Raw genomic sequence first — 10,000 nt, 5'->3', positions numbered from 1 at the left:
GTGTGTGTGTAGATGAGTGTGTGTAGATGAGTGTGTGTGTGTTGATCAGTGTGTGTATATGAGTGTGTGTAGATGAGTGTGTGTGTGTGTGTGTGTGTGTGTGTGTGTAGATGAGTGTGTGTGTGTGTGTGTGTGTGTGTAGATGCGTGTGTGTGTGTGTGTGTGTGTAGATGAGTGTGTGTGTGTGTGTGTGTGTGTGTGTAGATGAGTGTGTGTGTGTGTGTGTGTGTGTGTGTAGATGCGTGTGTGTGTGTGTGTGTGTGTAGATGAGTGTGTGTAGATGAGTGTGTTGGTGTGTTTGTGTGTGTGTGTTGGTGTGTGTGTGTGTTGATGAGTGTGTGTTGATGAGTGTGTTGATGAGTGTGTGTTGATGAGTGTGTGTTGATGAGTGTCTGTTGATGAGTGTGTGTTGATGAGTGTGTGTTGATGAGTGTGTGTTGATGAGTGTGTGTTGATGAGTGTGTGTTGATGAGTGTGTTGATGAGTGTGTTGGTGTGTTGATGAGTGTGAGGATGAGTGTGTGAGTTGATGAGTGTGTTGGTGTGTTTGTGTGTTGGTGCATCTACCTGTGACCGTCGCTGTGCGGGTGCAGTTGTACAGGATCGCCAGCTCTCCGAACACTTTCCCCGGACCGATGGAGCAAAGCTTCTTCCCCTGTTTCGCCACCTCCACCTTCCCCTCTGTGGACACACACACACACACACACACTCACACACACACACTCTTAATTGTAAAAATTCTGATGCTCAGTTTCCAGCGGACAGCGATCAGTCTCACCCTCCAGGACGTAGACTTCGGAGCCGTCGTCTCCCTCCTGGATCACACAGCAGCCTCGGCTCAGGCTCGTCGGCCTCATGCACTCCATGATGGTGAGGATCTGCAGCACGAGACACCGACGAGCCGAGAGTCAAACATCACAGACACGACACACACGACAGACGCGCGCTGAGCGTTCACCTGCCCGTGCTCCAGATGCTTCATGAAGTCGTTGTCCATCAGAGCTCTCTGGATCAGATCATTGGACCTGCACACACACAGATGAACGTCAGAAGGCTCGTTCCTCGTCAGCGTGTGTGTCTGTGCTGCGTCTGTGCTGCAGGACTCACTCTTTGGTTTTGCTGTAGCTGGTGAGCGTGACGTCAGTGAGCTGCGACGGGTCGAGGGCCGACGGCTCTGCGGAGATCGCCTGTCTCTTGATTCGCTGCGGCTCATCAGACGCCGCCCGATTCTGGACCGTCGCTCCTTCTGGAAACATCCGAAGGTTATTTTCCTAACTGTTGTATCTTTTTTCTTACACATTTTCAGATGTTGGAACTCTTTACGTGGTCATGTATTTGTTGAAAACATACAGATAATATATGAGAATGTTTTCCTGGCTCCGCCCTCCCACATGACTAAGCAGGTGAGCTCACCGCCCCCTGACTCACCTGCGGTGTCGGCACCGCCCCCTGACTCACCTGCGGCGTCGGCACCGCCCCCTGACTCACCTGCGGGGTCGCCCCCGCCCCCTGACTCACCTGCGGCGTCGGCACCGCCCCCTGACTCACCTGCGGGGTCGCCCCCGCCCCCTGACTCACCTGCGGTGTCGGCACCGCCCCCTGACTCACCTGCGGCGTCGGCACCGCCCCCTGACTCACCTGCGGGGTCGCCCCCGCCCCCTGACTCACCTGCGGGGTCGCCCCCGCCCCCTGACTCACCTGCGGCATCGGCCCCGCCCCCTGACTCACCTGCGGTGGGCGTCTCTGCAGCGTCGGCCCCGCCCCGCGACGCGCGGCGGTGCCGGTCCAGCTCCAGCTGCAGCTGTCGGATCAGGTCGTCCTTGGTGTCGAGCTCCAGCTCCAGCTCGTCGATGAGCGCGTCCCTCTGCCGGAGCTCCTCGATCTTCAGCTGCAGGGCGAGCTGCAGGTCCCGCAGGGTGCCCGCGCCCTTCGACACGGCCATGAACACGAGCATCGAGGGGTCCAACTGGAGACAGGACGCGGGAGGTTGGACCTTATGGTTTTAAAGAAAAGGATCAGAACAGGAACGAACATCAGACCCTCCACTGTGCTGAAGGTGATTTCAACACCTGTAAACCAGGAAAAACATTTAAAATATTCATTTTTATAAGCTTGATGTTGCCGTGAGGACATGATCCTCAGCTCCTCAGATGAGAAAATGTTCCCTTACACTTCATTGTTGTTGGATAAATAAAAACATGATATCAAAAATATCAAATAATCGAATAATTTGAACCAATAAAGAAACAGTAAAATACCGATCACACATAATTGATGCACGAGTAAAAATAATAATAATCTGCAATTCTGTAAATTTACTTCCCTTGAATTCATAAAGATTTTTAATACAGTCACGTACTCACTTCTTCACTCAGTTCACTCAGAGTCCGCTGCGCGTCGACCAGGTCCTCAAGAAGAAGAAAGATGAATGAATCGATCATTAAAAGATTAGGAATTAACACGAACATGCAACGTTATCGCGATTTGAGAGGAGGGAGAGAGAGAGAGAGAGAGAGAGAGACAGAGAGAGAGAGAGAGAGAGGGAGAGAGAGAGAGAGAGAGAGAGAGAGAGAGGGAGAGACAGAGAGAGAGAGAGAGAGAGGGAGAGAGAGAGAGAGAGAGAGAGACAGAGAGAGAGAGAGAGAGAGAGAGAGAGAGAGACAGAGAGAGAGAGAGAGAGAGGGAGAGAGAGAGAGAGAGGGAGAGACAGAGAGAGAGAGAGAGAGAGAGAGAGAGAGAGACAGAGAGAGAGAGAGAGAGAGGGAGAGAGAGAGAGAGAGGGAGAGACAGAGAGAGAGAGAGAGAGAGAGAGACAGAGACAGAGAGAGAGAGAGAGAGAGAGAGAGGGAGAGAGAGAGAGAGAGAGAGAGAGGGAGAGGGAGAGAGAGAGAGAGAGACGCAGCTTCAGGGGTGAAGAGGATGAAGAGGAGGAGGAGGCACAGCTGAGTTTGACAGCAGCACTACTCCAAAATAAAAGTCACTCCACGATTTTATGTTGAAAGTCTGTGGACTGAGCCTCTGGGACAGTTTCATACTTTGATGCTTTTTATTTGTCCAGGCAGGATATTTATACGAATAAAATATGAATCTGTCTTTGGATGAGATGATTAAAGTCCGTGTTATCGGTCAGTTCATTCTCTCTACTGTACTTTATTTTTCTTTGTTTTACAATTTTCTGCTAAACTTTTACTCCACCAAGTATCAGAGGGAAATATTGCAGCGGCTACTATAATAACTGTGATTTTACAAAAATAGGAAAAGAAAATATTTTTTAATCTCATGCACATGAGAATAACTTTTGAGTGTAATTATAATGTTATCTGCAAATGATATGTTTTAATTTTATAATACTTTTAAAGAATAAAATAAAGTATTATAACATTGTAATATTAGTTAAGTAAAGGATCTGAATATGTTTCCCACCACTGTATATTAATTTTTACAGATCATATTTGATGTTATTTTGTATTATTTGTGTATTTCCCTCTTGTTTTGCTGTTGTAGTTACCGCAACTCGCCGCTGAGTGGCGGCAGCGCGTCTCCGTGTCTCTTGTTCTACCGCACAGAGGAGAGAAAAAAACTCACTTCCTGTTCCGGTCTCTTTGACAACAACCACGATGGCGGCGTCGGGCGCAGAATCACGACCAGTTCGAGGGAAAACGAACCCGGAAACCGGCAAACTGGAGTTGTATCCTTTAATATGAGCTGCCGATATTAAACATATTCACCCGCGAGTCTTTGTCACGGGACGATCTTCTGGTGACATTTGTTGTTTGGACATTAATTCATGAAACGCGACCAGTAAGTGAATCACACGGTTGTTACACTGAGCTGCCACTTCACCTTGTAATGTTCAGACACGTCCAGACATTTAAAAAGTGACTGACTTTAGTTGTTTTTAGTTGCAGCTCTTCTTCTCCAGTGAATCTTCCTGAACCGTCCCGTCCAGCTTTCTGGACGTCCCGTTCCCGACGCCCCAGGAGGCCGAGGTCGCTCTGCGCTCCCTGTCCCCGGACCGAGAGCCGAGGAAAGGAGGCATCAGCAAACAGCTGACGATGTCCGGCAGCACGTTGTCTGTGTAAGAGAACCTGCTTCTCTCTCCTCCGCCTGGACCGGAGTCAGACCCCGAGTCTGGACCGGAGTCTGACCCCGAGTCTGACCCCGAGTCTGACCGGAGTCTGACCCCGAGTCTGACCGGAGTCTGACCCCGAGTCTGACCGGAGTCTGACCCCGAGTCTGACCGGAGTCTGACCCCGAGTCTGATCGGAGTCTGACCCCGAGTCTGACCCCGAGTCTGATCGGAGTCTGACCCCGAGTCTGACCGGAGTCAGACCCCGAGTCTGGACCGGAGTCTGACCCAGAGTCTGGACCGGAGTCTGACCCCGAGTCTGGACCGGAGTCTGACCCAGAGTCTGGACCGGAGTCTGACCCCGAGTCTGGACCGGAGTCTGACCCAGAGTCTGGACCGGAGTCTGACCCAGAGTCTGGACCGGAGTCTGACCCCGAGTCTGGACCGGAGTCTGACCCCGAGTCTGACCCTGAGTCTGACCCCAAGTCTGGACCGGAGTCTGACCCAGAGTCTGACCCCGAGTCTGACCCAGAGTCTGACCGGAGTCTGACCCCGAGTCTGACCCCGAGTCTGGATCGGAGTCTGACCCAGAGTCTGACCCAGAGTCTGACTGGAGTCTGACCCAGAGTCTGACCCCGAGTCTGACCCCGAGTCTGGACCGGAGTCTGACCCAGAGTCTGACTGGATTCTGACCCCGAGTCTGACCCAGAGTCTGACCCCGAGTCTGACCCAGAGTCTGACTGGAGTCTGACCCCGAGTCTGACCCAGAGTCTGACCCCGAGTCTGGACCGGAGTCTGACCCCGAGTCTGGACCGGAGTCTGACCCAGAGTCTGACTGGAGTCTGACCCCGAGTCTGACCCAGAGTCTGATCCCGAGTCTGACCCCGAGTCTGGACCGGAGTCTGACCCCGAGTCTGACCCCGTCTGTCTCTCTGTGTTTCAGGAGGTGGATCGCAGATGAAGCTCGAATCCTCCGAGTGTCCGTGAACTCGTTCCTGGATCATCTGTCACTCGTCGTGGAGACGATGGAGACGTTCGGGCCGCCGGTTCCTCAGTGAAGCTTCTGCACCGGTCCAGAACTCTGAGTCTCAGAGGGCGTTTGAGAAACTGGCAACTTTGAATCTGTTGAATCTGAATGTTATGTTGTTCAACTGGAACAAAGATGCCGGTGCTTTGACTGACAGGTCGTCGTTTTTTTGGTAAAGATTTTCTCCAGATGTGTAAAACATGTACATTTATATTTTGTGTCCATCTTTGTTTGTGTCTGCACAAAGTTCAATTAAATTGATTAAAAAAAGTCTTGAAATAGTATTTGGTCAAGTGTCATTTAAAAATCCAGATTGTAAAATAATGTTAAGATTGTTTTTTTTATTTCAAAAGTTGCAAACGAAATGTCTCCTATGGAAAAGTAATTTTTTTTGTATTTGTGACAAAAAAGACTAATTTGATTCTGCTCAGTGAAGAAACTAAGCATTATTTTTCAGCATAAAAGACTTACAGAATACTAAGCTGCTCATAACTTATCTGGGAAGAGAAGAAGGTTTACAAAGGTCACAGAAGCAGAACTGTACAGAGACTGTTGATCTGCTGACAAACCAGCAGGAGGCGCTGCGTGATCAGCAGCTGATCCACAGGTGCTGTTCCAAGAAAAGTTCTGACGTGGATTTATCCTTTTACTTTGAAACATCCGTCTCTCAGTCGTGTAATTTTTGTGAATGAAATTATCATTTGTGAATTACAACTATCAGATCTATCTGAATCATGGTCCCCAGAGGATGAATCCTCCAGTTTAAACAAAAATACATAGATAATAAGATAAATAAAACCGTGCAGGAGGCAGAAAAACTCATTTACCTAATCAATATTAACGTTTCACAAAATTATAAAATACAAAACGAACGAGCAGAAAAAAAGTTTTTAGAAAAATAAAAACAAAAACTCAGTAAATGTGAACACTGAACTAAGGTGAACATAATAAACATCATCATACAATACCTGTTGAACATCCGTCGTCTCTTCGTGGTCTACGTGTCACGTTGTGCCTGTGAATGCAGCAGCAGCAGCATCACAGGGAGGTGATGCGTTCAAGGTCCACATTCACAGTGTGTCGCTTCCACAACAACACTTTGGTGGAAGTCGGTGAAACATGAAGGTTTTAGTTGAATCATAGTTTAATTTTAGTCACTGAGCCTTTTCTAGTTCGTCTGTTTGTTTGTTCGTCAGCAGGATGAAAAACTACACAACAGATTGACAGGAGGGAACATGGAGGAAGAATGAGAGGAATTATTAAGTCTCTTTCACATTGTGTTTTTTTACATTTTGTCTGATTCCCTAGGGAATAACTCATGAATAATTAATTGATGAAGATTTAGTAACTGATTCTATGTGTAAGATTATATTGAAGTGTTGTTGTTGGAGGTTTGACCTTCTTCTTGTTCTTGTGATGTTTTGTTCTATTGAATGTTTGTAAAGTGACTGAAAACCTCAGTAATGTCGTGACCTTCTGTCTTTTACATGTCAACCAGTAGGACTCACAAAGCAACGAGTTCTGATATAAAACTGTATTTATATTCACATGGCTACATTCTGTCGATTACAACTGATTACAAACACAAAACTTGTGTCTCCACGGCGGGACAATAACAATGAACTCTGTCCATCGCTCTCGTTCGTCATCTTTAAACTGTTTCCTGTCTTCGGCCTCAGAAGTCGTCGTCGTCACAAATGTCCAGATACACGTCGAACGCCTCGCGGTTGCAGTTTCCGTCGGGCGTGAACACGTACTTGTGGAAGGTCCCGTCCACGCAGATCGCTGCAGGACGAGATCACGGAAAGAGATTTAAGACACCACGAACAAAACAAAAAGAACACTGCATATGTTCATGTGTTTCCTCACCGATGACCGAGTTGACGTTCTTGGACGTGTTCTTCCCAAATGCGCAGATGCAGGCGCACTCGGCCGGGACGGTGAAGCTCGCCAACGACCACTGACTGTCCACGTACTGACCGATCACAGGGCCCACCTTCCCCACACGGGCCAGGCTGACGGGACGAGGAAGAGGAGGAGGAAGAAAGAGACACATGAGACAACAGACGTTATCAACGGCTAGAGGAAAGAGATCTGGAGGTTTGTTCTTACGCGGAGCGGCGGTTCAGCTTTGTGTCTTTCAGCGCGAAGATGTGGACAGTGCCTTTGTCGCTGGAGGCGCATAGGAACGACGAGTCGTGGCTGAAGTTGATGCTGGAGAAAGAAAAGGGGAAAAGGTCAGAGGGAGGAGCCGAACACCGACTCACTCATTGCGTCTGCGTTGTTTGTGTCGGTACCAGTAGAGCGTGGCCGGGTCGGTCCCTCGGCGCAGCTCCACCAGCTTGTCCCTGGTGGTGGTGTCGAACAGGCGAATGAGCGTTCCCTTACGAGAGGCCGACGCCGCCACGCTGCCTGGCTGGTTCAGGGCCACGCAGGCGATCTCGCTCTGGTGGGCGTTGATGGTGAACGGGGCAGACGACGTCCCGGGTTTGGTATTGGACAAATCCTGGAGAAAAAAAACAATTTATATATAAAGTATATTTATATATTTCATGATAATTCAGATGAGAACAGCTGGTATATTGTGTGTGTGTGTGTGTGTGTGTGCGTGTAACGTACGACCAGCTGCAGGCTGCCGCACTTGTGACCCGGAAACACCAGCAGCTGTTTCTCCAGACTGGGACACAGATCACACAGACCTGCAGCAGAGAGGTGGAGATCAACATGAATATGAAACATTTCTTTTGACCATTGGTCAGATTAAAGTTCTGAACAGAAACTGATGATGGAAGAAGAAAACGAGCCGGACTTTTTAACCTTTGGGATTGTCTCTGGTGTCGAACTCAAAGAGTTTGACGGGGTTGTCTGGGAAACTGTACACGTAGATCCTGTTCTTCAACACGATGATGATCCTGGAATAACAAACATGTAACATGTCACACGTGATGCAGCATGTTGACGCTGTTGCATGTTTTAATAAAGTTTTTTCTGAACTCACTTGTCGTGCCTCATGCGAACGGCCAGGACGGGTTTGGTGAAGGTGAACTCCAGGACCAGCTTGTCTTTGGGGTCACGTGACTCTCGGGCGTCATCCCAGATCAGAACTGAAACGGTCAGGTCGTTCACACAAAAACATTTGAATCTGTTCAAATAATCAAAAACACAATGAGGGGATGTTTTCACACCGACTAAGAGGATGACAGAGCGGGAACTGAAGAAAACGGACGACACATTGACGTCAGACTTCTGTCTACGAACCAATCGGAGACAAGTGTAGTGAAACGCAGCCCACGTGGGAGATGACGACAGGATCGAGGTTTGTCTTGTAGGTTAATGCGTCGCAACGTGAAACCAGAACAACCGGATCAAACGTGAACAATGTAACAGAAACACGGTCGTTGGTTCAGACTCATGTGTGAAAACACACTTTGAAGACTCTGGTCAACTCACCAGATATCTCGGAGAACTTGGGGTTGACTCCTCCCCCGACGACGGCCAGCAGGTTGGAGCGGTGCAGCATGGAGCTGAGGGCCACGCTGCCGATCTGCTCGTGGTCTGAGTCAGAAAACACAAATCTCATCAAACGTTTATTTAACCCCGGTTTGTATAAATCAGAAGAATCTGCCGAGGACGAGCGGTCGAAATCAAACGCACCCAGGTGACCTTTCTCCATCAGAGGCTCCACGTTATAAATCCTGACGCCCGTCTCCATCGCACAGCAGAAACAACCTGCGACGAGACAAATATGGATTCAATGCATGTTCATACAACATATTGTCACACAACAGACCCACAGACACACTGTCTGTTTGTGTCTGTTGATTTAAATCACAAAACAAATCTCTACAGGACGTTTTGTTCCTGTCTGGGGTTTGATTTATTAAACATTATGAGGACGATGATTATTTCATTTATTTATATTTTAGTTTCCTTTGTATTTATAGTTATTTATCAGGCCTCGATTATATTTCTTTGTCATAAAGGTTCGATAACAACAACACCCGTCTTCTTACTCTGGTCCTGGTTGAACTGCAGACTGTTGACTCCTCTCTGCTGAGCCATGGCTGCCGTCCCCGGTCACCTACAGCTCCACCGGGCCGCGGACGAAGACCTGCGACCGGCGAGACGAACACGTCCGCTGGTTGAGCAACACTCTGGTGACGTTAGCAGTCAGCTAGCAGCGTTTAGCTAGCAGCGTTTAGCTAGCAGCGTCAGCTAGCAGCGTTTAGCTAGCAGCGTCAGCTAGTAGCGTTTGGCTAACAGCGTCAGCTAGCAGCGTTTAGCTAGCAGCGTCAGCTAGTAGCGTTTGGCTAACAGCGTTTAGCTAGTAGCGTTAAGCTAACGGTGTTAGCTAGCAGCGTTTAGCTAGCAGCGTCAGCTAGCAGCGTTTAGCATCAGAACACATCGGTGTGAACGAGACGAGACAAACTTTAAACGTCGACATTTATCAGAAGAAGAAGAAGTTTCACCATGAATCGTCGCGGTGATTTCAACACGTGAACCGGACAAACGGAGACACGAGACAGCGACGACGTGACGAGACGAACGGTTTGTTTTTGTTTTTGTTTTTCCTAAGCAGACGTCATAGACACGTGCTTCCGGTTTCTTTCCTGCTTCCTGTTTTTAAAAACGAAGCAACAGAATATTTGAATAAAAAAACAAAACAACGAAGAAACTTTAATATTCATTCATTCATCGTCTACCGCTTTATCCATTTAAGGGTCGCGGGAACTTTAATATAGAAATCATTAAAACGTAATAACGTTAATGTAAAAACATGTGAACTCAGTTACATGATCTGAAAGGCGTTAAATTACGAATTCTTAAATAAAAAAAATAAAAAAAAGTTTTATTAAAGCTTCTCTCCTCGGACATGGTAATATATTAATATTTTACCTGCATGAT

At 48.1% G+C, this 10,000-nt stretch overlaps 3 protein-coding genes across 5 annotated transcripts in view; 1 reads left to right on the top strand and 2 right to left on the bottom strand.

The window, feature by feature from the left end:
• LOC118285239 (cGMP-dependent protein kinase 1-like) overlaps positions 1-2,501 on the bottom strand; it is a 9,403-nt gene extending 6,902 nt beyond the window's left edge. For 2 of the 3 annotated variants that reach the window (XM_047329559.1, XM_047329558.1), the window contains exons 1-6: positions 2,363-2,501; positions 1,728-1,992; positions 1,107-1,245; positions 958-1,024; positions 778-877; positions 567-680 (exon numbers count right to left, since the gene is read on the bottom strand). In XM_047329559.1, the coding sequence (XP_047185515.1) occupies positions 567-680; positions 778-877; positions 958-1,024; positions 1,107-1,245; positions 1,728-1,992; positions 2,363-2,467 (790 nt within the window). In that variant the 5' untranslated portion in view covers positions 2,468-2,501. Of the gene's footprint in view, positions 1-566; positions 681-777; positions 878-957; positions 1,025-1,106; positions 1,246-1,727; positions 1,993-2,358 lie in introns of all 3 variants that reach the window. The other variant, XM_047329560.1, reaches the window with a different exon arrangement.
• A 1,033-nt stretch (positions 2,502-3,534) lies between these two features.
• Positions 3,535-5,379, top strand: LOC118285242 (EKC/KEOPS complex subunit LAGE3). The gene is made up of 3 exons (XM_035608739.2): positions 3,535-3,687; positions 3,949-4,077; positions 5,012-5,379. The coding sequence occupies exons 1-3, from the start codon at positions 3,617-3,619 to the stop codon at positions 5,124-5,126; spliced, it is 315 nt and encodes a 104-aa protein (XP_035464632.1). The 5' UTR covers positions 3,535-3,616; the 3' UTR covers positions 5,127-5,379.
• A 1,235-nt stretch (positions 5,380-6,614) lies between these two features.
• wdr45 (WD repeat domain 45) lies at positions 6,615-9,723 on the bottom strand. Its single transcript, XM_035608738.2, has 11 exons — positions 9,565-9,723; positions 9,109-9,206; positions 8,750-8,824; positions 8,546-8,650; positions 8,094-8,199; positions 7,913-8,007; positions 7,715-7,794; positions 7,393-7,601; positions 7,208-7,309; positions 6,965-7,110; positions 6,615-6,880 (listed from the first exon to the last, which is right to left on the bottom strand). The coding sequence occupies exons 2-11, from the start codon at positions 9,155-9,157 to the stop codon at positions 6,771-6,773; spliced, it is 1,077 nt and encodes a 358-aa protein (XP_035464631.1). The 5' UTR covers positions 9,158-9,206; positions 9,565-9,723; the 3' UTR covers positions 6,615-6,770.
• Between the last annotated feature and the right edge of the window lie 277 nt (positions 9,724-10,000).

Source organism: Scophthalmus maximus, chromosome 20 (assembly GCF_022379125.1).
Source record: "Scophthalmus maximus strain ysfricsl-2021 chromosome 20, ASM2237912v1, whole genome shotgun sequence".
In the NCBI taxonomy this organism is placed as follows: Eukaryota; Metazoa; Chordata; class Actinopteri; order Pleuronectiformes; family Scophthalmidae; genus Scophthalmus; species Scophthalmus maximus.
The sequence above is the reverse complement of the archived record's forward strand: the minus strand, read 5'-3'. Positions and strand labels throughout refer to the sequence as shown.

Excerpts from the sequence above, each read along its gene's own strand:
- LOC118285242 (XM_035608739.2), top strand. The coding sequence starts at position 3,617 with ATGGCGGCGTCGGGCGCAGAATCACGACCAGTTCGAGGGAAAACGAAC. Across the intron at positions 3,688-3,948 it reads GAAACCGGCAAACTGGAGTT|CTTTCTGGACGTCCCGTTCC; the intron begins GTATCCTTTAAT and ends CGTCCCGTCCAG. Across the intron at positions 4,078-5,011 it reads TCCGGCAGCACGTTGTCTGT|GAGGTGGATCGCAGATGAAG; the intron begins GTAAGAGAACCT and ends TCTGTGTTTCAG.
- wdr45 (XM_035608738.2), bottom strand. The coding sequence starts at position 9,157 with ATGGCTCAGCAGAGAGGAGTCAACAGTCTGCAGTTCAACCAGGACCAG. Across the intron at positions 7,795-7,912 it reads CACCAGAGACAATCCCAAAG|GTCTGTGTGATCTGTGTCCC; the intron begins GTTAAAAAGTCC and ends TCTCTGCTGCAG. Across the intron at positions 7,310-7,392 it reads GACCCGGCCACGCTCTACTG|CATCAACTTCAGCCACGACT; the intron begins GTACCGACACAA and ends TTCTTTCTCCAG.